The 27,869-nt window shown below is 45.4% G+C and overlaps 1 protein-coding gene and 1 long non-coding RNA gene across 2 annotated transcripts; one reads left to right on the top strand and one right to left on the bottom strand.

Annotated features, from left to right (window-relative positions):
- Positions 1 to 1,229: 1,229 nt before the first annotated feature.
- On the top strand, positions 1,230 to 5,420 carry LOC115106652 (uncharacterized). Its single transcript, XR_003860064.2, has 2 exons — positions 1,230 to 2,107; positions 2,368 to 5,420. It is a non-coding gene; the product is annotated as an uncharacterized LOC115106652 (long non-coding RNA).
- Positions 5,421 to 5,789: 369 nt separating this feature from the next.
- On the bottom strand, positions 5,790 to 27,869 carry cavin1b (caveolae associated protein 1b). The gene is made up of 2 exons (XM_029629589.2): positions 26,847 to 27,869; positions 5,790 to 7,421 (listed from the first exon to the last, which is right to left on the bottom strand). The coding sequence occupies exons 1-2, from the start codon at positions 27,369 to 27,371 to the stop codon at positions 6,423 to 6,425; spliced, it is 1,524 nt and encodes a 507-aa protein (XP_029485449.1). The 5' UTR covers positions 27,372 to 27,869; the 3' UTR covers positions 5,790 to 6,422.

A 27,869-nucleotide genomic window follows, 5' to 3' on the forward strand; every position in this document is an offset into this window, starting at 1 on the left:
TAGACTTGGAGCTCCGATACCACTTGCCATGCGGTAGCAGAGAGTAAAGTATATGACTTGGGTGACTGGAGTCTGGCCAATTTTTGGGCCTTCCTCTGCTTAGTATATAGGTCCTGGATGGCAGGAAGCTTGGCCCCAATGATGTGCTAGGCCATACGCACTACCCTCTGTAGCGCCTTGTGGTCGGATGCCGAGCATTTGCCATACTAGGCAGTGATGCAACCAGTTAGGATGCTCTCGATGGTGCAGCTGTAGAATCTTTAGAGGAGCTGAGGACCCATGGAAAATCCTTTCAGTGTCCTGTAGGGGAATAGGTTTTGTCATGCCCTCTTTACTACTGTCTTGGTGGGCTTGGTCCATGTTAGTTTGTTGGTGATGTGGACACCAAGGAACTCGGTCCTCTTTTTCCAGTAGTCCACAATCCTCACCTTTGTCTTGCTCACATTGAGATAGAGGTTGTTGTCCTGGCAGCATACTGCCAGGTCTCTGACCACCTCCCTATAGGCTGTCTCACTGTTGTCGGTGATCAGGCCTACCACTGTTGTGTCATCAGCAAACTTAATTATGGTGTTGGAATCGTGCTTGGCAACACAGTCGTGGGTGAACAGGGAGTACAGGAGAGGTCTAAGCACGCACCCCTGAGGGGCCCTCATGTTGAGGATCAGGAGCAGAGTACGACCCTGCCTCACACAGGAAGCGGCGCAGGTCCTAATCCAGGCACTTGTCATCTCCCGTCTGGATTACTGCAACTCGCTGTTGGCTGGGCTCCCTGCCTGTGCCATTAAACCCCTACAACTCATCAAGAACGCCGCAGCCCGTCTGGTGTTCAACCTTCCCAAGTTCTCTCACGTCACCCCGCTCCTCCGCTCTCTCCACTGGCTTCCAGTTGAAGCTCGCATCCGCTACAAGACCATGGTGCTTGCCTACGGAGCTGTGAGGGGAACGGCACCTCAGTACCTCCAGGCTCTGATCAGGCCCTACACCCAAACAAGGGCACTGCGTTCATCCACCTCTGGCCTGCTCGCCTCCCTACCACTGAGGAAGTACAGTTCCCGCTCAGCCCAGTCAAAACTGTTCGCTGCTCTGGCCCCCCAATGGTGGAACAAACTCCCTCACGACGCCAGGACAGCGGAGTCAATCACCACCTTCCGGAGACACCTGAAACCCCACCTCTTTAAGGAATACCTAGGATAGGATAAAGTAATCCTTCTCACCCCCCTTAAAAGACTTAGATGCACTATTGTAAAGTGGCTGTTCCACTGGATGTCATAAGGTGAAAGCACCAATTTGTAAGTCGCTCTGGATAAGAGCGTCTGCTAAATGACTTAAATGTAATGTAAATGTACTCCCAGGGTCCTTAGCTTAGTAATGAGCTTTGAAGACACTATCGTGTTGAACGCTAAGCTGTAGTCCGTGAACAGCATTCTCACATAGGTGTTCCTTTTGTCTAGGTGGGAAATGGCAGTGTGAAGTGCGATTGAGATTGCAGCATCTGTGGATCTGTAGGGGTGGTATGGGAGTGAGTCTAGGGTTTCCGTGATGATCGTGTTGATGTGAGCCATGACCAGCCTTTCAAAGCACTTCATGGCTACCGTCATGAGTGCTACAGAGCGGTAGACATTTAGGCAGGTTAACTTCCCTTTCCTGGTCACATGGACTATGGTGCGCTGCTTGAAACATGTAGGTATTACAGACTCAGTCAGGGAGAAGTTGGAAATGTCAGTGAAGACACTTGCCAGTTGGTCCACACATGCTCTGAGTACACATCCTGGTTATCCGTCTGGCCCCGCAGCCTTGAGTGTTGACCTGTTTAGAGGTCTTGCTCACATCTGCTACGGGGAGAGTGATCACACAGTCGTCCTGAACAGCTGGTACTTTCATGGATACTTCAGTGTTGCTTACCTTGAAGCGAGCATAAAACTCATTTAGTCCGTCTGGTAGGCTCGCGTCACTTTTAAAGAGATGTTCAAAAAGTGTTGGGAAAATGAGTCTGTTTATGAAATAGAGTAGGTTGCCTTGTGAACTGAGTCTGTCCTTCTCCATAGTGACTACATTTTAGATTGAACACCTTGCTGAGCCCAAGACCAGAGAGGAGTTAAAACAAAATGTGAGTAAACAGGCAAACACAAACAGATCGGTTTGGAGTATTTGGAATAAATATAACAAACATTATCAAACAAACAAACAGAAGTGCATGACACACACACACACACACACACACACACACATAAAAGCATACATACAAGCGGAGACATGCATGCACACACACAAAAACATAAACAGGCGTGCATACATGTGCGTACACACGCGTATGAATGACTACACGTACGCAAACATTGTCACTCACTTTATTTTTCATCTTCTTAGACTCTTGCCAGCTGACATTGGATCCCAATACAGCACACACTAGCCTGTGTCTGTTCGATGGAGAACGGTAATGTTGCCAGGAGAGATTAGGCCCAGTCCTGTCCGAACCATCCAGACGGATATCCCTCCTACCAACAGGTGCTGTGTAGAGACTGTCTCTCTGGAACTTGCTACTGGAAGGTAGAGTGGAGCGGGGAAGGGGTTCATGTAGCTGTCTCGTATATAAACGGATCAGCACAAAAGAAGATAGTCATGAGTGTGTGCTTTGGGAGGTAATGATCGATCCTGGAGGTTATACAGCTCTTCATTCAGCCGCTGTTTCATCCACAGTAATAACAGGACTGATATCCCTGTCCCCTGCTCCTCCAGAATAGGGGTGTACCTGGACCACGTGGCAGGAACACTGTCCTTCTACAGCATCTCTGACACAATGACCCTCCTCCACAGAGTCCAGACCACATTCACTAAGTCCTTCTATCCTGGATTCTTTGTTTGTGTTGGAACCTCTGTGGAGATACTGACACCTACTCAGTGATAAAGCTGTCGTCTGCTGGTACCATTGTTGTGAGCTTTAGAGATTGATTTGTGATTGCAGATATCATAGAGTACAGTACTCATAGAAAAAGAGGTGCTATATAGAACCTAAAAGGTTTCTTCGGCTGTCCCCATAGGAGAACCCTTTGAAGAACCTTTCCACAGAGGTTTCCACAACTCAAAAGGCTCCTACCTGGAACCAAAAAGGGTTCTCCTATGGGGACACCCGAATAACCCTTTTGGAACCCTTTTTTTTCCTAAGAGTGCATAATAAATGTACTTCATTTGCATATACAGAGGTGTAATTAAAACCGAGTGTAACAGACTGAGCCTTTGGTTCTCGAATGAACGTGAACGCGTAATGATGAGACACGTGTACACGTCAATGGTGGAAGTTTGATTGACAGATGAAAGGGACCAATCATCATCGAGCTTAGTTGAGTCAGTCCGGGAGCGGAACACCGCTGAACAGTTCAAGGGGAGAAGTCATTTGTAGTTGCTCATTAAACTATTTTGACTTAGTTGTTGCGCTATATTTTGCACTATAACTGAAAAGTGTGTATTTGGAAAACTTGGTATGGAAGATAGTGAGGCTCGTGCACCACATACACCTATAGACAATTTTGGTCTCTGTGGTTTATGTTTGCTGAATAATATTCACAATGTTACTTGTACCACATGCAACAACTTAATCAAAAGTAAAATAAATTGTACTTGCAAGGATACACTACCGCTTGTTTTTCATTTAGGATCATCATCCCAGTGTTTTCAATGAGGACATACAGCAGTTGTGAATCAAATGAGCTTTTATTAAAGTATTAGTGGTTAGGGAATGAGTCATTATATGGTACAGATTTCATATGCATTATTTAACCAACATGAAAAAGAGATGGGGGGGGGGGATTAAACATAGACTTTGATTTAAAATGTCTCTTATTAAAAGCCGGAAAGGCACTGTTTAAAAATAATCATAGTTGCTGAATGTTATTTAAGCTTTGTGTACAAAGTAAGTATAAAATGTCATTCATGGCTGTTTGTTGCTTAATGTAAGTATTTTCACAGAGGGTTTGGAGACAGCGGAAGCAAATGAAGGTTCACTGGTTTTGCAATAAAGGCAGTTGCACTGCTATGGCAGTGATTGACATTATATACACTTACATACACGGAAATGAATGGTAGGAGAAAAACAGGATTATTCAGATCTGGGTTTGGAAACTGGGCCGTGTTCATTAAGCACCAAGCGAAAGAAAATGGACTTTTCAGGTAGGGACTACCTTGTCCAATAAGAAACGTTCATTTCCCTGTTCCGTTTTAAAATGTTTTCTGTTCTATGCCACAATGAACAAGACCCAGGACATCAATGATACTGGAGTACTGTCTCCCCTTTGTTACAGTTTGGAGGAAACGTATGTTTCACCTCGCCTTCGATCAATTAATCCAACAATTTATCTGTTTAGTTTGAAATGTACGTTTTTAAAGTAAAATAGAGAACTCGTCTGTATGAGATCATTAACAACGGTGATGGTGCATTTATGTGCTGTTGGAGTAACCAGTGACTGTGAGTCTGTGAGCATGCACACATTAGGTCAGGATTAGATTGAACCCCAGCCTTATATTATCTCTTCACAAAACAATTGAATGTGTCAATAAAACTAAAAAAGGGTTGAATTGGACATTAAAAACACTGATTCTAAACGCAACAAGAGAATCAAAGCACAGTTGACTTGCATCAGCCAGGTGAAAAATGTTAGGGAAAACAAGTGCCTGGTATCAGCCCATTGGGATTTAAGGGTTGCTCCTACATCAGTGAAAAAGTACTAGTTGATGGGCGGCTTTCGTAAGGAGATGCTGGTGTCAGCACTGCTGCTCTGTAAATGTCCCTAGGTTTAATACCATACATTGCCACTAGGTGGTGGACTTCATCAAAACACTTTTAAAGAGAGTAGACGTTCAAAAAGTGTTGGGAAAATGAGTCTGTAAGTGGCTGGTTAGTCTACCGTCAACTCAACACATAAGACACTTTGATAAAACATTGATAAAACAAATGATTGCTATTGTACAGGGTTTATATAGCACACCAGTGGCAGGATTTACATTTTTCCACCAGGATTGTGAAGAAATCGTATAAAATTGCTCCTTATCTTTGTTGTCACGTAAAAAAAAAAACAGAGCTTTTAATGACTTGAGATTTCACCAGAATGTCCTTTCTTATCTAAAACTCAGGCAGTGAATGAATACATGTGTGCGTAGTCTACCTACAGCACGAGTGACTTTCCATAAACGTCTCACACCCTTTTTGTGTTTCTTGCAGATGTCAGGGTCCTTCATTTGAGCCAGACCCCTTTGTTAGACTCTTTCTTCACAAACAACAAAAAGGTGACGGTATAAGATGCCATCTTTATCAAGGGGGGTAATAATATTAAGAATGAAGTGATACTTTCATCGTATAGGGGGCCTAAATCAAGTCTTCAAAATACATATTAATAAAATATCCAAAAGCACTACATAATCATTCATTATTCTGTCAAAAATGGTATGTCACTGTAAACTTTGCGTCAAACTTTGGTTGTTTGTAGATTGGTAAACTGATGTAAGCATTTATGAATATATTAATGCAGTGCTTTGACATTTTATAATCACTCATACAATGGGAAAGTGACTACCTATTTGGCTTTACTTCCTGGATTCCTGGATCCTACTTCCTGGATCCAGTCCCATACTGTTTTTTACTGGGCTTCAAGATTGTATAATCAAATTCAGGGAAACGTGGTCATTTAAGATATTTAAAATAATTATATTCGTATTTGTGGATTTATTTACTTTAACCCTATGCCGTTTATGAAGATTTTTCATTTTTGTGCTTTTTACGCTTGATGACCTTTCAAGGAACAAATCATTTCAAAACCAAAGTGGCTACACTTTCCCATCATTTAAGGCTTCTCCTTTTTTTTTGTTGACTGTTACTAAAGAGTTACTGAAATATCTAACATACAGGTGGCAACTAAATTAGCACTTTACTAACTTCCATTCACAGCTTTTGTGAGTGACGTTAGCATTTCAACTTAAACATGATTCTGGAAGTTGATGGAATATTATACTGTTCGCTCCCAAGGGATATGGCCACACCCCTTCTGAGTAATAATTTGTTCACGGCATAGAAACTTTATGCTGTGTTCCTTACCACCCCATTCTCTCCCTTTCTTTCTCTTCCAACCCCATGTTGTTGTTTGTTGTCTCATTCTTCTTCCTTTTCTTCTTCTCTTCATGGCCTCTCTAGCACCCAATCCCAAAATCAATCCCTAGCCCCTCCCCCTTAAACACTTTTGTAAAGTGGATTGGACAGGTGCAAGAAATACAGCAGAAGACAACAGGTAGCTATTACCGCATTGCTTCTACCTATCCAGTCCTTTTTAGATCTACACAAGGCACTCAGGGGGTTTGGTTCTAGTGGGCAGTTTTGGTATTAGGCAAGTTGTCTCGTTCACCTTCCACCTCTTCCTCCTCTTCCTCCACTTCCTCACCTAGTCGCTGTCCCTATCCCGCTCCACCAGCACATGCTCCGAGTCCTCGTGCATCTCCTGCAGGGAATGGCTGTCCTCCTCGTCCTCTTCCTCTTCCTCTTCATCCTCCATCCCTTCCTCCTCTCCTCCTCCATTCATCATATCCATGTCCACGTCCAGATCCACACGCCCCTCGTGGCAGTCATCCTCCAGTCCCTGAAAAGGGTTCAGGTCCTGGGATACCTCCACCATCTCCGTCCCCTGGACTTCCACGGGCTCCATGGCCCCCTCGCGGAACTTCTTGACGTGGAAGGTGAAGGGAGGCACCTTGTAGATGGCGGTCTTGTCGCGGGCGTAGACGGTGTGGTCGGGGGTAAAGGATTTCATCACCTTCTGCCGCGACACCTTCATCTTCTCCTTCTGCTCCGGGTTGACACTCATGCGCGTGCCCAGCTTGCCCATCTTCTTCTCGATGTTGTGGCGCGTCTTCTCCAGGTTCTCCTTGGTCTTCTGCTTGGTCTTGTCGAAGTTCTCTTTGGCGTTTTTTTTGGTCTTGTCGAAATTCTCTTTGGCGTGTTGTTTGGTCTTGTCGAAATTCTCTTTGGCGTTTGGCTTCGGGATTTTCTCCACGTTCTCCTTATTGGTTTTCTGCCTGTTGAAGCCCATCTTCTCCTTGGTCAAGGTCATCTTCTCCTTAGTCAAGCCCATCTTTTCCCTGGTCTTGGTCATCTTCTCCTTGGTCAAGCCCATCTTCTCCTTTGAGAAGGCACTTTTGATGTTTTGTACGCGCTGGAGGCTGCTACGCTTGATGCGCTCGGCGCGCGACTCCTCGATGACGTCCTCGATCTCCAGCTCCTCCTCGTCAGAGGAGAGGTCCAAGTGGGGCTTCTCTTCTCCCTCCTCTCCGTTCTCCTCGGCTCCTTCTTTCAGGTCCAGCACGCTGCCTCGTCCTCCCTCCACAAGCTCTGAGAGCTTCATGGACTTTGACACGGTCAGTTTAGAGGGAATCTTCACCTCGTCCTGCAGATAAGAGGAGACATGACGCTGTTAAAGCAGATGATAGACATGCTCTGTATGTCAGAGAATATGTTTTTGGACCAATAAATATGTTTTCTTAGACCAATAAATAAGCCCCCCCCACCCCCACACACACACACACACACACACATATATTATTGACAATAATAGTCAAATTATTCAGGGCATGGGTATCTGAAGTTACACATGTGTATTGCAAACACTAGCCTTTCTTTGACTACATTCATGAGGAACTTTAACTTTGAACTTCAAAGCAACAGTAATACTTGTTTGGACTTGGGTCTTGCATTCGTTTCTGATAAGGTACGTCTTAAAATAGTCTGACATGAGAATCCCACATGGGAACCCTTGCCCTGGGTTTGTACCGATAAAACAACACTTGTGTGTGCGCATGTGTGTGTTTGTGAGCGTGTGTGTGTGTGAAACAGACAAAGTGTGTGCCCACGTGTGTGTGTGTGTGTGTGTGTGTGTGTGTGTGTGTGTGTGTGTGTGTGTGTGTGTGTGTGTGCGGAAACCCTGGTGCAGTGGGTGTGATAAAGCCTGAGATCCCGAACACCTCTCCTCTCCCAACAATACCCCCCCCCTTCCCCCGTTTCCATATTTCCACTCCACTACAAAACCATTACATTTTCCACTGTCGTGTCTCCCTTTGGCATGAAAAAAAAGTAACCTTCAGCATCCAAGCTTTGTATTGGATCCCAGCCTTGCCAGAAGCAATCAGTCTACCTTAATTACTCTATTGTTTAACGCCTGTACTCCTGATGCTGGTGAGTCATGTTCCTCGCCTCCTTTGCACTGCACACACACACGCACTTTCTTAATGTACACACACGCATTTGTATTAATTATTACACACACACACACACTTGTAAATGTTTGTGCACACACACGTGCACACTTGAAGGGGTGGAGAGGCCTCCAGGCTTTTCCTGTCAGGAACATGGTGATTTCAAGGCCTCTGAGCTACCTGCAGGCTGCCACACGTTCAGAGTCGGACGCCGTCTCCTCACCAAGGCTCACTGCATCTGTCTGGAACTGGGGAACCTAGACACTGAAGACAGCTTTCAACCGAAACGTCTGTGTGTAACTCCCATGTGCAGACCAAATGTTTTCAGGGGGGTTCCAATGAGGAATGAAGTACACTCTTTAAAACGTGGAAGTATGCTCTTTTAAAACGTGGAAGTATGCTCTTTTAAAACGTGGAAGTATGCTCTTTAACAAATGTTTAATTCGTTCACGTGTACAAAGGACAGGCTCCACTGCTGTTAATGCCTTATTGACACGAGGATGGATAGAAAGTCATCAATTAATCTAACCTAGGGGTGGCAGGTAGCCTAGTGGTCAGAGCATTGGGCCAGTAACCGAAAGGTTGCTAGATTGAATCCCAGAGCTGACCAGGTAAAAATCTATTGTTCTGAACAAATAAGAATTTGTTCTTAACTCATTTGCCTAGTTAAATAAAGGTAAAATAGTGGAGGAGGCCATTGTTTTCATGATCTAAACCACCAGATAGCTGCTTCTCAAAAACACCTGATATCTTGACCTGCCTCAACGAGTGTTTCTGAACAGCACAGGCACGTTTCAAGTCTTTGTTGTCGGTTCTTCCATTCCACCCATTCCCCTTTCCCACCCGTCCCTTCTCATCGTCCTGGCCTGCCTCTCCCTCTTCCTGTTCCTCGCATTCCAGGCTCGCAAACCCCTCGCTCTTTTCCCGTGTGCGTGTGTTCCTGCGTTCTGCCAAACCCCGTGTACAATGCTCCGGCTTGTTAATGGAAAAGACATTTTTTTTTTTTTCCATCACGGCAATCTCACTGAGTCACTCGCTTACACTGCCATATGGGTCTCCAGCTAATATTGTGCATTGTCCCCCCCAACCCCCACCGTTAGGAAAACAGGAACAGTAAAAGGCATTAACAAAAGGGCTCGGAGGGGGTGGGGGAGTGGGGGGGCGAGAAATACCTTTTGGCTGAGTTAAACGAGGGAGACACCGCCGGCTATTTTGATAAGCACAAAGGTGATGATGCTTTTACGGCTGTCTGGAAAACCATGTGCTTGCATTGATATTGGGGGAAAAACAACTGGAGCGTCAAAGCAGGTGGGAGAGGAGAACTCCCTATTGTGTTTCATTGTTCTGTGACTGGGATCATACTTTTGGTCATGCATTGTGTTCTATTGGTGTCGAGGGTAAACGCAACCTTGACTGATGAACCCTTATTTCCTTAGTAGTACACAGGGGTTGCATTCCAAATGGCACCCTATTCCCCATGTAGTGCATTACTTATGACCAGGGCTCATAGGGCTTTGGTCAAAAGTAGTGCACTGTAAAAGGGAATATGGTGCCATTTGGGATTCTGCCAGAAAGAGAGTCTTACATTGTTTTATATCACAAGCATAACATGGGTTTTCTTGAAACAATTTCCTAGCCTTGTATGTTATCAAAGTTGTTCTGTCGGGCAGAACGATTCCAATTGGTTCTGGTGAAAAGGTCAAGGGGCGTGGTTTAACGAGCAGCAAATAGGGTTGGGCGGTATCTCGATTTACATACCGTCATACCGTTTCTGTACCAGACCGTATGAGTTATTACCGAATGTGCACACTAGGGGCAAACATTTTATGACCACTTTTTTTTACACACAAAACAATTTAGGCAACAGGGATCTTGATGCAGGAGGGGATTGAATGCCTCTGCTGTAATGCCTCTGCTGTAATGCCTCTGCTGTAATGCCTCTGCTGTAATGTCTCTGCTGTAATGCCTCTGCTGCAATGTCTCTGCTGCAATGTCTCTGCTGTAATGCATCTGCTGTAATGTCTCTGCTGTAATGCCTCTGCTGTAATGTCTCTGCTGCAATGTCTCTGCTGCAATGTCTCTGCTGCAATGTCTCTGCTGTAATGTCTCTGCTGCAATGTCTCTGCTGCAATGTCTCTGTTGTTGGTTTCTGTTGTCAGTATAGAAAATCATACCGTTGGTATTTCGAAATACCCTGGTATACGGTATAAAAGGTATATTGCACAAGCCTAGCAGCCAAGTCACTAACCAAACCAATCAGATTTGTTCGTATTTGTTCCACCCCGGGGACAACTTTCATAAAATATAAGGCTAATGAGCTCTTAGCGCAGGCTTTTACAGTCTGTTACAACAGCCTTTTTCATTGCAGGTCTATGTAAGGACTCGACTTCCTTAACCTTTTCTTATTTCAAATCCCATTTACTCCTACCCTACTGATCAAATCAGCTTGAGACCACCAGGCACGTACGTGCACAGCACAGGAGGTTGGTGGCACCTTAATTGGGGAGGACGGGCTCGTGGCAATGACTGGAGCGGAAGAAGTGGAGGGGTAACAAATGCATCAAACACAGGGTTTCCTGGGGTTTGATGCCATTCCATTTGCTCCTTTCCGGCCATTATTATGAGCCGTCCTCCCCTCAGCAGCCTCCTGTGATGCACAGGCCTACAAGTTCCACAGCATACCTGCCTAAATCCCTCTCCCCCCACCCACCTTGTGTGAAAATAACCCTCAGAATACAAAATATGATTAAGCTATTGAGTTTTAGATATTGGATGGTAAAAACTAGACATATGTGCCCTTTCTTGACTTTAATCTGCCTCCCTACAGTGAATACCTCTGCCCGGCCCAGCTCGGGAGACCTCCAATCTGTCAGTATGCAACTTCAAAGAACGGAAGTTCAGAGGTCAAGGCACTTATATAAGGCTTCTTGAGGAGCCAAAACGGGGGGTGTAACGGAGGAAAGTGTGTACATGGAAAAAAGAGTGACCTGCATCCCAAATAGCACCCTATTCCCTATGAAGTGCACTACTTTTGACTGGTCGAAGGTAGTGCACTTTAAAGGGAATAGGGTGCCATTAGGGCTACAACCGGAGTGTGACAGGAAGCCAGGCATTCACCTTGGCGTGACTGATATCCTGACCCCTCCTGATTTTAAAAGGACATTGTTCTCTCAGGCCGACGAGGGGGAGACCGAGAGACAGAAGCCGACGAGGGAGAGACCAATAGACAGAAAGGCAGGAAGGTGGTGGGGGGGGGGGGGGGGGGTGTGTATGCCTGTGTGTGTGTGCGCATGTGAGCTCGTGCACAAAAACTTGCCCAATACATACAGTAACATTGCCATATTAGATTTGAACTTTGCCCATCAATTACAAATGGCAGGCATTGCAAAACACTCTGTGCCAGGGTTAAATGTGTCCTGTAGTGTTGGGAGTAGTCTATGATTTGTGTTTCATCATCACATGGGCTGCAATCTTTATCTTGTGCTGCTTGGTGTCAGTCAAGGCAGGGTGTGGTGTGTCTGTGCATGTAGGATGGTGGGGGTAATGTGTGTGTGTGTGTGTGTGTCTGCATATGGTTTTTCACTGATTTCAGACCTCCCCTTTCAGACCGTTCCATTCTACCACCACTGATACACAGCTACAGTGTACTGTATACACACACTCCTCTGTTGTCCTTAGCAACCACCACAGAGAAACTCCCTCCAACCCGCTGCTTCGTGTGCTGGGACCGCAGTGGTGAATACAGTCTATTTTTCTCTCTTTCCTTCTCCTCTCTCTCCTTTTTTCTCTCCTCTTTTCTCTTTTCTCTCTCTCAGTCTCCCTCTAATTCCTTTCTCTCTCTCTCTCTCTCTCTCTCTCTCTCTCTCTCTCTCTCTCTCTCTGTCCCTCTCTCTGTCCCTCTCTCCATCTCTCCATCTCTCATCTCTCATTCCTCTTTCTCTTTTCTCTGTCTCTATCTCTCTCTATTACCATCTCTTTCCTCCCTCCCCCTCCCCTCTCCCTTTCTCCCTCCCCCCTCCTTCATTCACTTAGTCTTAGTCATGGAGAGAGTGGTGCACGAGCTCTGAGACATGGCCTGTGGAAAAGTTATCTGTCTCAAAGGTGTTTACAGTGCGGTTACACTCACACTCGCTGAGTGCCTCTGCCACCCACTTAGAGTGTGTGTGTGTGTGTGTGTGTGTATAGGCACGAGCACACGTGTGTGTGTGTGCGTGTGTGTGTGTGTGTGTGTGTGAGGGCGGTCTATCCACAATAATTCAACACCACACAATGCACTCCAGTGTACATACTGTACTGAATGTTAAACTCATGTGGGACAACAACGAGCGTCACGTTCAGTCTGGTTTAACCAGGCTATGTCATCGCCCTTTGAGCACAAACATTCTAAACAGTGGTATGTAGAAAGACTATTTACAGGATGTAGAAATACATTTGACTATCCACCTATGACCACCAACACTAACACATGCAAAGGTCTATTTTGTTTAACATGTATCTGCTTTGGGGCAAGTAGCACAAACGGGCAGTGGGGGGCTGGCGAGGCTAGCTAGGTCAAAAACAGGCGACCCATGTTGAACTGCTGCCTGCATGTCTAGTCATTGTGTTGTGGTGGGGGGGGGGTACTCATATGCTGAGATCAGCTGGCTGCAGCCCCGTGCCGTCAGCACAAATAAGTCCCACTCTTTCACTAACAAGCCTATGTGCCCCCCTCTCTCTGGCTGTCCAAGTTTCCGCAACCCTATTCTGCTTTTGGTCTGTTTTTCTGCCTTGTGGAGTGATTTGGTGGTGGGATGTGCAAATGTAATCCGTGTGCAAAAATGATATAGGTGGGTACAATACAAATTCCTAGACAATTATCCTTCATGTTGTAATATGAATGTCCTCATCCTTACCATCACCACTATACTTTACTCCATGTATATTCCGAGTCAATATTCATATCATAATAAGGAATTCCCCCGGACCACGCCCACAAATTGGGAAACAAACATTCTTTAACATTGACCCCCGTTGTAAAAGAGCCAACCTCTTCGTCAATTTTTTGTTAATCCGGACCTACGGTTCATGTAGTAAATAGAGCCTGCGAGAAGAGCCCTGTGGCTTCAGGCTTATTCGACGTGGGAAATGTGGGGATCCGGTACCCAAGTCGACTTCTCATAGCTACGTGTGTGCAAAACATTTAATCACAGGTTAGACATTTAACTTGTTTCGTATAGTCTTTTTGTAACTTTAGTCACTACTAGTAGCTGTATAGTCTGTTTTGTATTGTTGGTCTTGGCTAGCTTAAGGTTTTAGTTGGTAGCTAGCTAGCAACGGTGCATGAGGGAAGCCCTACAATATTACGTTTTTCTAAGCAGTGAGAACGCTCGGGAGCAGAAAGAGATGAAAAGTCATATTTAGACATGTTGTGCTTTTCTGAAATGTAGTTTTGTAATTGACTAAAACAAGCAAACAACAAGAAAATCACGTTTGAAAAATTAGGTAACCAACCGAGGTAACCATGGGTTGTTTTCCCCCAAGGCGGGCGGGCCCCAAGGCGGGCGGGCCCCCTACGTTCTATCTAATACCGACAGGGAGTATCTGCCTGTCCTTGAGTCTATGCTTTGTCAATATTTCCACGTTCCGACCTCAGCAGGAAAAATAAATTGCACTTTACAAACCGGCATGTGTCAGAGGACCTCGTTTGACCGCGGCAAGGCTCGAGGACCCGGGTGAGGCTCACCATGGAAGCTTTCCTCCAGCCCAGCCCAGCCCAGCCCCAAAACTCAATCGCTGTAGAACCACTCATCACTGCCATGTGTACAGCTTCTTTACTGTGTGTGTCTGCCGGGCTACAGAGGAATTCCTCTCTCACCGACACTCCCTCTCTGTCCTCCTCCCTTTTCAGTTTTCATGGAGCAAAAACAGTTTTACATTCTTCTTTGCATACATCTGAACCTTTTACGCATCATGAAAATGTCGATCTTTAGCACAGAAGCAGAAAGAAACCAAATATCCCTTTTTAGGAATAATTTCATGCCCTTCAATTTAAGTCCCTTTGAGCCCGGGTCAAAAGTAGTGCACTGTGTAGGGATTAGGGTGCCATTTGGGACGCATCCTGAAATGAAAGAAACGTCCTGCCTTGAAATAGAAATCCTTCACTGGACTAACTTTTGAATTAATGGCACTACTTTCCAAAGCAAACCACTGACTGAAGATCGTATTAGGCCTAGTCTGGGACACTGATCTAAGATCAGTTGTGTGTTCCCCCTCTAATGGTTAAGATTACAATTGGGGGAGGGGAGGCTGATCCTGGATCTGTGCCTAAGGGGTGTGTGTGTGTGGGAAAGCATGCGATGGGCAAACAGTGACAGAGAGCCACTGGGGGAGAATGGCTGCTCCTTTTTTCCATTCTGATTTCCCCCTGGCCCTTAGAGAGAGAGAAAATAGACACAGTGAGAAAAAGAGAAATATAGAGAGAGAAAGAAAATAGAGAGAGAAAATAGACACAGTGAGAAAAAGAGAGAAATATATAGAGAGAAATAAAATAGAGAGAGAAAATGGACACAGTGAGAAAAAGAGAGAAATTTATAGAGAGAAAACAAACTAGAGAAAGAAAGAGAGAAAATAGAGAAAGAAAGAAAGATTGAAAGAGCGAGAGAGAAAATAAAGAAAGAGAAAAAATGTGGAAAGAGAGAAAGAGTAATACAGTGTGTAGGGGAGGAAGAGCGAGCGAGGAGGAGAGAGAGACGAACGTCGGAGTCACAGAGGGAGAGGAGAGATTGCTATATAAAGTTATGGCATGCCGGAGGTCCCTCGGGGGGAACGGAGCGCGATGAATCACAAGCTCTGTTGTTGAGACATCTCTCCTACTCGGCCCTGTGTTCACGAACTGGCCACAGCAACACCTTCACTGCCTCCCCTATGCTGTTCCTATTGGGGATGAGTGCACTTTGACTCCACCTTGTTGTTCCTATTGGGGATGAGCGCACTTTGACTCCACCTTGTTGTTCCTATTGGGGATGAGCGCAATTTGACTTTCGTATGTTGTTGCTATTGGGACTCCCTGAGCTGTTTTCAGAACACTTTTCCACCCTTCTCTTGAAAGGTTTCTGAGGGTGGAGCAGGGGAGAGGAAGATGGTTAATTCAGCTTATCAATCAGTAGACACACTATGTCATATCACAAGGAGAGCCGAGTAACTCAGTGAGCATACGGTACAAAGGACATGACGCAATGCTCTTCAATGAGGAACATTGGGATTTTGTTTTACTTCATCAATTGACTGTGAGGTCATCAGTGAGGTCTCGCTGAACACAAAGAGAAGTTCCCTTACAGTTCCTTTATGAGCTACAGCAAGCCCATGCCTGGCCAACACTAGCTGACCCCTGACTCCTGAAAGATAAGCAGCACACCCTTACAGACTCCCCTATTTTTTCCCCTCGGAAAAGGGCTGCCCTGACTAACTAGTTTCAGCTGTTCTCCTATGGCATTGTAAGGTGGTTTAGTTATAGTTAGTGCATTAGGCCTATACTGGGGTAGTATAATGCTAAACCATTACATTTCTAATAATAGCTTGCTATTTTCCAGTAACAGTCTTGAAGATTTCTCAGTGAGTCAAACCGATGATTCCCCCTCACAAACGCCCTAAATAACAAAATGCACTAATCTGATCACATGATTTCGTATTGATGTTCCGCTTACAGGAATGAGCTTATTAGATATGATATCGCAAATAGGCTCGTCTTTGTGCTTGTTCGAGATGTAAAGCTGTAAATATGCATTTTCAAAACACTTCAGGGCTAGTCAATGTTACAGTTTAATAATTTCGCAGATGCAGACCAACAGTAAGTCCATTCAACCAACCAAAGTGAAACAAATGAACCATACACCTGGAGTGTCACAAGTACAACTTTTGTCATAGAGAACTGACATCACTGTGCTAGAATATAAAACAACAACATGCTAGGTTAAGTTTGTGAGATGGCTAGTAGTGCCAAAGTATTCTTGATACAGTAGAGTGAACGCAGGGGTCGTCCTTGGTTCCGGACAAGCTAAACACCTTCTTCGCCTGCTTTGAGGATAACCTAGTGCCACCGACTCGGCCTGCTACCAAGGACTGTGGGCTCTCCTTCTCTGGGGCCGACGTGAGCAAGACATTTAAGCGTGTTAAACCTCGCAAGGCTGCCAGCCCAGACGGCATCCCTAGCCGTGTCCTCAGAGCATGCACAGACCAGCTGGCTGGAGTGTTTATGGACATACTTTGTTGTCCCCACAAGCTTCAAGATGTCCACCATTGTTCCTCTACCCAAGAATTCAAAGGTAACGGAACTAAATGACTATCGCCCCTTACCACTCATTTCTGTCATCATGATGTGCTTTGAGAGACTAGTCATGGATCATATCACCTCTGCCTTACCTGACACCCTAGACCCACTTCGATTTGCTTACCGACACAATAGATCCACAGGCGACGCAATCGCCATCGCACTGCACACTGCCCTATCCCATCTGGATAAGAGGAATACCTATGTAAGTGTAGTAGAGTTTAAATGGTTATTCCATCAAACTTCAAATGATTAGAATAGTACACAACGCAGAACAGAACAACCAGGTTGAGGGTCAGTGGCCAAAGCCCGCTAACAGGAATATTCCAAGTTCAGACAGAAGGGGGGGAGTCAGATCGTTATGATTGCCAGGAACTTGCGCTACTGGTGCTTCCTGTTGATGTTAGGTAGGCAGCTAAAGTAGCTGAATGATGTTAACATCTTCGGGTTTTGTTTCATTAAATGTATTTTATTTCATCTGGGTGCTTGTGTCACCTACTAACACCTGGTACTACCCGTAGCTCCCGTTCTCCTCAGTCCGAGAAAACGCTGAGAGAGAAAGGTATGTGTTGCAGATTACTCCTTTGTAGAAGTCCATAACGTGAAATAAATAAAACATCCCAAGGTTAATTCTGTAGATATTGTTATAAGGGAGTGTGAGACTATTGAAACATATAGTTTACAGAGTGCTAAAAGTGCTACTGTTGCTTGCTAGCATGCCTTTCTGTGATGCAGACGGTTAGCTGAGCTGCCGACTGGTGCTGGCGTTGCATTATGGGAGATGTCGTTTGGTCCTCTACGGTCAGAATGGAATAGAGGCGATTTCACGTTGTGACTTGTTTATGAAAGCACCTAGAAATGTATTGGGGATGTGAGACAGGATATGTGTTTTACCTTTCTTCATGCTCCTGTGTAGAAGAACTTGTCAGATGGTGCATTGGAGACAGATGTGTTCCTGTCCTGTCTTTTCACAATTATATTGCAGGTATGGTTCTATTGTCTAGGAATTAAGATGATACATTATCTGTATTAAGGACTGGTTATTATTTTATAGTATACATTATGGCTTTATGTATGAGTGTGATTGTGTGAGTCCGAGAAAACACTGAGAGAGAAAGAACAACTTGTCAGATGATGCATTGGAGATTGATGTGTTCCTGTCCTGTCTTTTCACAATACTATTGCAGATCAACATAAAAGCCGAAAAGACAGCCGTGGTGTCGCTCTTCATTTCTTGGTTCTCCTGTGGTACATAAGAAACCCGCTACATAAGTATGCTGTTCATTGACTATAGCTCAGCATTCAACACCATAGTACCCTCCAAGCTCATCATTAAGGTTGAGGCCTTGGTTCTGAACCCCGCCCTGTGCCACTGGGTCCTGGACTTCCTAATGGGCTGCCCCCAAGTGGTGAAGGTAGGAAACAACACTTCAACTTCGCTGATCCTCAACACTGGGGCCCCACAAGAATGCGTGCTCAGCCCCATCCTGTACTCCCTGTTCACCCATGACTGCGTGGCCATGCACACCTCCAACTCAATCACCAAGTTTGCAGACGACACAACAGTAGTAGGCCTGAACACCAACAATGATGAGACAGGGAGGAGGTGAGGGCCTTGGGAGTGTGGTGCCAGGAAAATAACCTCTCACCCAACATCAACAAAACTAAGGAGCTGATCGTAGACCTCAGGAAACAGCAGATAGAGCATGCACCTATCCACATTGATGGGACTGCAGTGGATAAGGTGGAAAGCTTCAAGTTCCTCGGCGTACACATCACTGACAAACTGAAATGGTCCACCCACACAGACAGTGTGGTGAAAAAGGCACAACAGCGCCTCTTCAACCTCAGGAGGCTGAAGAAATTTGGCTTGGCACCTCAAACCCTCACACACTTTCACAGATGCGCAATTGAGAGCATCCTGTCTGGCTTTTTCACCGCCTGGTACAGCAACTGCACCGCCCACAACCGCAGGGCTCTCCAGAGGGTGGTGCGGTCTGCCGAACGCATCACCCTAGGGAAAGCTATTTGCCCTCCAGGACACCTACAGCACCCAATGTCACAGGAAGGCCAAAAAGATCACCAAGGACAACAACCATCCGAGCCACTGCCTGTTCACCCCGCTATCATCCAGAGGGTGTCAGTACAGGCGCATCAAAGCTGGGACCGAGAGACTGAAAAACAGCTTCTATATCAAGGCCATCAGACTGTTAAATAGCCATCACTATCAAATTAGAGGCTGCTGCCTATGTAGATAGACTTGAAATCACAGGTCACTTTAATAGTGGAACACTTAGTCACTATAATAATGTTTACATATTTTGCATTTCTCATCTCACATGTGTATTTTGTATTCTATCCTATAATACTGTATCTTAGTCTATGCCGCTCTGACATTGCACTTCCAAATATTTATATATTCTTAATTTCATTCCTTTACTTTAGATTGTGTGTATTGTTAGATATTACTTGATAGATATTACTGCACTGTTGGGAAAAAAAATAGTATTTTTTTTCACCCTTTAACCTAAATCCAATGACATGGTGACGTTTTTTGTTGTTGTTCGATTTCACGTTGAATTCACGTCTGTGCCCAGTGGGAAGTTGTGTGGAGAGGAACAATGTTAAAAGATCTTCTTTGGACACACACACACACACACACACACACACAGTCCTCACTCACGTGTTTGACAGTGGTGTCAAACAGCCCTCTCGTTTGACCTTTTTTAGTGTTGCACACTACCCAAATGGCTCACATACAGCCGAATGTAATGTTATTACCATTACAAGCCCCTAATGTTTCCCCTTTGAATTCAAGATTGAAACCAGTGATTCACAACACAATGATGAAAATGTACATGTTAGAAGCTGCCTTGACAATAACTCTCAGACTCAAACCTTTGTCTTTGACAGGGCAAATCCATTTGTTCACCTCTCTCCGGTCTACAGTGCCATATAAGGCAAGGTATCAGGAATGCTTTGGTTCTCTTAACTCACTTACTAGCCAAAATGTAGAACATTCAACATTCATTTTTGCGAGTTTCTTTTCGGGGGACTTTGGCGGGTAGGGTAGCGGCCTTATCCTCTCCGGTATGACATCATACGTTCGGACAGAGAGCTTGTCAACAGGACAGAATTGCAAGAAAACAGAAGACACATCTAGACAGCTGGCATAGCGGCGACTCCTGCTCGACTAGCCGCTCGCAGGGCCCACGGGAACTGGAGGTGGAGGGGTCGGTGGGGAGGGGGCTGCAATCTATAAATAGCGACTATCACATACTTGTTTGATTGTGAGAAGGAAGAGGCCTTTATGGGATCGGGTTCCTGTTTACGTTGGCTTGGATTTGAACCAACGGTCTAAGTCTTTGTCCTGCGAAACTCTATTTCTTGTGGCTTTCGGCCCGCCGTGATGTCATGGGGGGGTTGAGGTTTAAAGGGATAGTTCACCCCCCAAAAGAAGTGGCCGGGTAAACAAAACCAACGCATGGATCACTGTCTTACATTGTCCATAGACTGGGTTATGAATTGTCAATGTCGCTTTGTGATCTGGGTGAACTATCCCTTGTGTCCGTTGACAGTCGTGGCAAATTATTGCTTGTTAATTCACTGTACCAATTAAGTGACAGCTGACTGAAGGGCGGCTTCATTTCTGGACAAGAGGGTTTGTTGAGGGCCTTCTGTGTCCCAATTTGCATCTCCCTCTCCACCCCCCCCCCCCCCCTCTTGGAAGGCCCATAACAGATCAACGGTAATGCCGGTCATTTGACACATATCAATACATTTATTGTTAAGTCGATGACAGCTCGATGTCCCGCTCACGGGAATTTGCTTATTAGATATCGCTAAATAGGCTCGTCTTTGTGAATGTTCAAGGCTGTAAATATGCCCCGCATATCGAGCCATGGCAGTCTCGGGGCTATACATGGCTATGGTAGCAACCGTGCCTCTTTATAGGGTTACCCGAGATACCGACAGGTCTGTGTCAAGTACTCTGAGCACTTTTCACCATACGCCCTTCAATGCCACTGCAAGATACAGCTTGCCATTGTGAGAAGCCAGGTTTTTTCTTCTTCTACATACTTTGTCTGGGGCTCCGATCAAACACATGTACATTCATGCACGCACACACACACACACACACACACATACGGAGTCGTGAATCTCTTCATGAACAGAAATCCATTGTTATTGGAAAGAGTAACAAGGGGGGTGCCATGGCAACAGCGGTGACTGTCATCCCATTGGGCGTCCCCATAAGTCAAGCGTACAGAACAGTACATAAACCGGCCTGGACAGAAAGAATGGAGTCGGTGGCAAAGGCTGGTTACAGTTCGCAATGGATTGTGTCTACAAAAGTCCATGCAAGTTCTTGAGTGCAGACGTAGGCTACCGTATTGGATAACGTATTGTATTTATACTACTTTCCTCTATCTTTGGAAATAGTCTTGCTTGGCCAAACTCATGGGCCTATGCCACCCTTGTGTTGTGTCGTTAGACGCAGTGGGTGTGGGAGGAGACTACGCTACGGAAAGTAAAATGCCTGGGAGGGGAATGGAATGGAACACCTCATAGTATTTTTTATGAATGTAACAGCAATGACTGGGAATAAGTAATTACAGGTATCTGTGTTTAGTCATTACAGTGGATGGTCTGTGTGTGTGTGTGTTTTTGGTTTTACTCATTTTGTAGGGACCAGAAGTCCTCACAAGGATAGTAAAACAAGGACAATTCAGACAAGTGGGGACATTTTGGCGGTCCCCGAAAAGAAAAAGGCTGTTTTAGGCTAAGAGGTTTAGGGTTACAATTGGGGTTGGCGTTAGGGGTTAGGGTTAGAGTAAATAGGATTTTGAATGGGAATCAAGGATATTGTGTGTGTGTGTGTGTGTAAGCCTACATTCTGGGCTCTGTAGTGTAGAAGAAAGTCCCTGAGATGCCTAACTCAAAACATTTGCTGATCGCCAAATGTGACATATCATATTCATCTTCATTAAAAACACCAACCACAACGTATTCTGTTTTCTGTATGACTTCTCTTAGAGCCCCCAACACACACACACACACACACACACACACATCCATGTATGCTATCAATGTTTCTGCTACTTTGCGTGCATGAATACTGGATACAGTAAAATTGCTTTTTTGAGCATTCCATTTGTAGACAATTTGGAGGTGTGTATGTGAAAACAGAAAAGAGAACAGCATACTTTATCGTCCCTTAGGGAAATGTGGTTTGTAACATACACGGAATGCTAGGTGGGGTTGGTAGTGGTGTGGAGGGGTGGGAGTTAGGGTGGAGGGGGAGTAGGAGAGATGGAGTTGGGTTTGGAGTTAAGGTGAAGGGAGGACTGGAGGGGGGTAGCAGGGAGGGGTGATAGTTAGTGGTGTAGGGGGAGTAGGAGAGAGGAAGGTGGGATGGGAGTTAGGGTGGAGTGATGGTAGTGGAGGTGAGAGAGCAGAGCAGAGCTGGGGAGCTGGAGATGCCAATGGTATGAATCAGCTGTCTAAATATGTGCTGCTCTGGATCAAAACACACACCCGTATCACGCACTCCTTACACAAAGAAGATGGACCCTCTCTCTCTCTCACCAGAGGAAGCTGGTGGGAGGTGCTATAGGAGGACAGGCTCATTGTAATGGCTGGATCGGAATTTAAGGAAAGGAGTAAAACACGTTGTTTCCGTGTGTTTGATGTGTTTGGTACCATTCCATTGATTCCATTCCAGCCAATACAATGAGCCTATCCTCCTATAGCTCCTCCCACCAGCCTTCTCTGACACACACACACGTACACATATTCATTTTAGAAGGCTCATCGCAAGACTAGCTTTACGCTTACCATTTGATCAGTTTCAAATTAAACAAATGATTTATGGTACTGATTGAGAAATAATCCAATCATCAAATTAAAAACCAAAAAGTAATCCTATGAGTCAACCTATAAGAATGTAGTATTCTTCTCTGCAGCGCAACAGTCTCATCTGTGGTGGATTAAATGTTCCAGTGTTGCTCTTATTTACCTCTATTTATCCCCCAATCATACTACTCTCTCTCTCTTCCCTACTTATCTCCTTATCGCACTCCCCTCTCTCTTTCTCTCTCTCTTTCTGTCTCCCTCTCTAGCTCCCTCCCTCCCTCCCTCCATCCCTCCCTCCCTCCCTTTCATGGAGTTGTCACATTCCAGTGACATTTCACTGAAGTGTAGCCCCATTCCGAGCGCCTCTCTGAGGGGAACACAGCAACACATACATTCAGTCAGTTGTCCAAGCCCAGTCTGATGCATCAGACAGATTAAACAAGGATTTACAGTAAATGTACATAAATGACATGCGCGCACACACATACACACAGCACAGCTGTTCCTGCTGATAGAGAGGTGGGAGCCGTCAATATCGCTGATGCGCTGACCGAGCTTACACAGATTAGTGGAGCAGGTTGAGAGCTTCAAGTTCCTTGCTGTCCACATCACCAACAAACTATCATGGTCCAAGCACGCCAAGACAGTCGTGAAGAGGGCGCGACAAAACCTATTCCCCCTCAGGAGACTGAAAAGTTTTGGCATGGGTCCTCAGATCCTCAAAAGGTTCTACAGCTGCGCCATTGGTTGCATCACTGCCTGATATGGCAACAGCTCGGCCTCCAACCGCAAGGCACTACATCACTGGGGCCAAGCTTCCTGCCATCCAGGACCTCTATACCAGGCGGTGTCAGAGGAAGGCCCTAAAAATTGTCAAAGACTCCAGCCAACCTAGTCATAGACTGTTCTCTCTGCTATCGCATGGCAAGTAGTACCAGAGCACCAAGTCTAGGTCCAAGAGGCTTCTAAACAGCTTCTACCACCAAACCATAAGACTCCTGAACTTCTAATCAAACGGTCACCCAGACTATTTGCACCCCCCCCCCCCCCCCCCTCTTTACACCACTGCTACTCTCTGTTGTCATCTATGCATAGTGACCTTAATAACTCTACCTACATGTACATATTACTAACCGGTGCCCCTGCACATTGACTCTGCACCGGTACCCCCCTGTATATAGTCTATTGCTATTGTTATTTTACTACTGCTCTTTAATTACTTTTTACTTTTATTTCTTATTCTTATTTGTTTTTTTGTTTTAAAATTGCATTGTTGGTTAGGGGCTCATAAGTAAGCATTTCACTGTTGTATTCGGGGCATGTGACTAATAACATTTGATTTGATTAGGGTCCACTCACTCCCCCTACTTACTTTATATTAACCTAGTTTAGTCTAATTTAGCATACCAATGGCTTCTCATGTTAGCTTAGCCTAGCATTAGCCTAGCGTTAGCTTCTCCGGTTCAACCACAGAAGATAGAGGGCTTCAGCTGAGCCGGGAGTCGTGACTACACTTGTGGTAGCCTGGGGGCCCCCGGAGTGAGTGGGCTGGTGGGGGTGCTGACTACAGGGTAAACAGGCACTTGCAAAGGGAAGATAAATACCAGTGCTCCTGCCGACTACAAAGCCACCCCAGCTGTGCCCTCAACTTTCTACCTTCCCTTCAGGATGAGTTACTGCGTGTTTTTACTAGTATCAGAGGAGGGCTGCGGCTCGGTAGGGTTTCCTAAGGGCTTGGATGAGAGTTGAAAAAAAAAGATTATATCAGGAACGACTGATATATGATTTTGGCGTGACATCATAATTGGAGTTAGTTCTTAGGAGGCTCGAAAAGAACATTGGAAAGATGCACAGAAACCCCAAAGTGTATTTACATTCATCCATTAACAGGAAACATGTTTCTGATAGGTACCAGTATCTTGTTGACTCCTGGGATGCGTTCCAAATGGCACCCTATTCGCTATGGGCCCTGGTTTAGAGTACTGAACTATATAGGGAACAGGTTGCCATTTGGGACGCACCCTTGGTGTTGTGTAAGAATAGGCATCCCCACACTATATTCTATGTCCCTAGCTTGACCTCTACATCACTGATACACACAGTACCACTCACTGGCTGGAACGAATAAACAAAGCCCAAAGAACCACACCCAGAGTATCAATCACCGGGAAGGGTTGAAAACTTCACCTTGTGGACTCTCCCTCATAGTGAAAGTGTACACATCTTGCCATCGGAACCACCTAACACTATTTGGCAGGGTGAGATAGGAAGGCATCACCAACCGTATCCTTCCTTCCAAATTGCCTACAAATGGAATGCTCCAAAATTGCTAACAGTGAACTCCCCTCCAAATAGCCTTAAAAATGGAATGCTCCAAAAAGCTATTATCTGTGTACTGTATCCAGTATTCATGGCCCCAAAGTAGCAAAAACATTGATAGCATTCATGGCTGTGTGTTTGTTTGTGTGTGTGTGTAGGGGGGGTTGACCTTGATGGCTCTAAGTGAAGTAGCACGAAACAGAATACGTTGTGGTTGCTGTTTTTAATGAAGATTAATATGATGACATGTCACACTTGGCTGTGATGTTTTGAGTTGGATAGGGATCTCAGGGAGTCTCTTCTACACCACAGAGCCCAGAATGTATTCTTACACACAAATACAAACACAAATACACAAACAAACCGGGGCGGCAGGTAGGCTAGTGGTTAGAGCGTTGGGCCAGTAACTGAAAGGTTGCTGGATCAAGCTGACAAGGTAAAAATCGTTCTGCCCCTGAACAAGGCAGTTAACCCACTGTTCCCCAGTATGCCGTCATTGTTAATAAGAATTAGTTCTTAACTGACTTGCCTAGGGTAATAATTGTTACATTGAAAAATATATATATTTCATTTTAGAAGGCTCATAGCAAGACTAGCTTTACACCTGCCATTTGATACGTTTCTAATTAGACAAATGATTTATGGTACTGATTGAGAAATAATCCACTCATCAAATTAGAACCAAAAAAGCCATCCTATGAGTCAACCTATAAGAATGTAGTATTCTTCTCTGCAGTACAGCAGTCTCATCTGTGGTGGATTAAATGTTCCTGTGTTGCCAGTGTATCTCTCAACATAATAGAGGAGAAAGAGTTTTGTGTGCTCTTGTGTATCATATGTATGGTATGCCTGCCTCGTTTGGGTATGATTTGATTTGAATCATTTTTGTAGTTAAAATAAGACTTGTACAAATGGGAGAGTGGACAGCTCTTTGTTGCGTGTGTGTGTGTGTCTGTGGGCAAGCTCACACACAGACAAAAACATTTTCTCAAAGACGGGCAAAGGGGGAAGGGAACAGAGCAAGAAAGAGAAGAGGGTGAGAGAGAGAGAGAAGAGAGAAAGAGAGAGAGGGAGGGGGGGGGTTCTGCCCAAGCTGTGCTCGAGACAGTCAGGAGGATGGAAACTCTGAATGTTCTCACACTGCTGTGCAAAGCTGCAAGCCATTACACATTATGCCGTGGCCCTGGCTAAAAAAAGACTGCGCGGCGCTCCCGAGCTCGCTGCGAAACTACAAAGTGTCTTTTCAAATGAAACATCTGGAAGTCGAGAGTGTGCTGGTGGTATTTTCCATCTTTGTTTAAATAAAACAGAAAAGGGATGGCTTATAGATTCCTTATGACCAAAGAAGTGAGCTGTATCCACATGTGAAGCCATGTATGTTTTAACTCAGTAGGATGTCAAGTAGGATCAAAGGCAAGAGATTTGTCGGTAGTGGACATTTGTAAGGGTGACCCTACTTCTACCATAGGGTGTGGCACATGGTATGATATAATCCTAGATCACCCAAGGTATACCAAAACAATGAAACATATATTGCATAGAAATATGACATAGTAGAACATATTCATAAATGTATGTGGCACTGGTTAAACTGCTTTTTGAAGTTCAAGTTCAAATCTAGATTTTTTTCCCCTACTTGATGGATTGCTTTCATGGGGCAATTGTGTCCTACAAACATAGTGATGTGTGATGTGAAATATACTTATCTTTGAGTGGCATGTTTGCCTTTGGAGTACATCCATATTAAAGAACAAGCTGTCATTTGGTAACTTGCCAATGATGCCTTGAGGTGAGCCACACCCCAAACTCCTCTCCCTCACCAGTACACACTCAGCCGGGTAATATGCAAACTATCATCTGCAAAAAATACCTGTCAATTGAGTATTAACCTTTTCACGAAGTTCCACTTGTTTGTGTGTTTGCCAACCACCCCCAGTCCAGTACCCTCATGATAGTCCCCAATCCTCACCCATCACGGTGTCAAGCGGTGCCAAATTCCCCCCTCAACCAACTCACACACCACCCCACATGCCTCCCCTCCATCGACACACATATCCACACACACACACCCTCACCCCACCACCCACACACCTCCATCCCATCCCCACTCCACACCCAAACACATTCACCCAACGCTCACCTGGTAGATCATGACTTTGAAGTTGCGCCTCTTCAGCAGCTCGTTCTCGTTGCTCTCCAGCCTCTTGATCTGACCCCCTTGCTTCTCCAGGTTGGCACGCACTGTCTTCACATTGACGCTCACCTTGCGCACCTTCTCCAGCATCTTGTTGACTGAGTTGGACGTGGTGCTGTGGCTCTTGGACAGTTTGGTGAGCTCGCCCTGGATCCCCGTCACTGACCGCTCCATGTCCTGCTGCCGAGCCTCCAGGCCACTCTGCGTCTGTTGGATCTGGTCCACCGCCCCGATGATCTTGTCCAACAGAGCCAGGACCATAACGCCGTTCACCTGGGCGCCCACTTTATCCTCTTCCTTTTCCTCCTGGTCGCCCTCGGACACGGCGAGCGCCACCGACGAACGTTCCTTGGCGGCTCCAAAGTCTTCGTCATCCGACGGTGGCAGGTTGACTTCGTCGTCGGAGATCTCGGTGAGGGTCTGCTGCTGCTCCTGCAGCTCCAAGTGCAGGCTGGATGTTTCCACTTCCATGACTTTCTGGATTGTTTTCTGGATGAAGACCTGAAAATAAGCCAAAGGACTGTGTATTCAAAGGAATTAGACGCCGGAAAGAGATGCTTTCTCAATTGTTTTTTTCTACTTCACTCGAACCCCTTGGGTGTCAGTTCAGTATTTGTTGCTTTCTGTCCCCTGACTCACACACTTCTCTGTCTGCCCTGTCCTTCTGTGGTCCCGTACACTTCTCTGTCTGCCCTGTCCTTCTGTGGTCCCGTACACTTCTCTCCTGTCTTTCTCTCAAACTCTCAAACTCTTTCTCTCAAACTCTCAAACTCTTTCTCTCAAACACACAAGCAGGCTAACTCTCTCTCTCTCTCTTCCCTATGTTCCAAATCTTTGGACAAAGTCCAGTCTACAGGGAAGAAGTCTGCTTTGGAAGTAACCGTAGGAGCGCTGGGATGTGAATGACACTCTTCCCGGAGAAACCCTTCCAGTCAAAGCAGAGCCAGCAGCTTTTTTCCTCTCCGGACC

Source organism: Oncorhynchus nerka, linkage group LG23 (genome assembly GCF_034236695.1).
Source record: "Oncorhynchus nerka isolate Pitt River linkage group LG23, Oner_Uvic_2.0, whole genome shotgun sequence".
In the NCBI taxonomy this organism is placed as follows: Eukaryota; Metazoa; Chordata; class Actinopteri; order Salmoniformes; family Salmonidae; genus Oncorhynchus; species Oncorhynchus nerka.

Bases quoted from the DNA above. Each gene is read 5' to 3' on its own strand.
- cavin1b (XM_029629589.2), bottom strand. From the start codon at position 27,371: ATGGAAGTGGAAACATCCAGCCTGCACTTGGAGCTGCAGGAGCAGCAG. The intron at 7,422-26,846 runs GTGAGCGTTGGG...TCTTATCTGCAG, and splicing joins TCAAAGTCATGATCTACCAG to GACGAGGTGAAGATTCCCTC.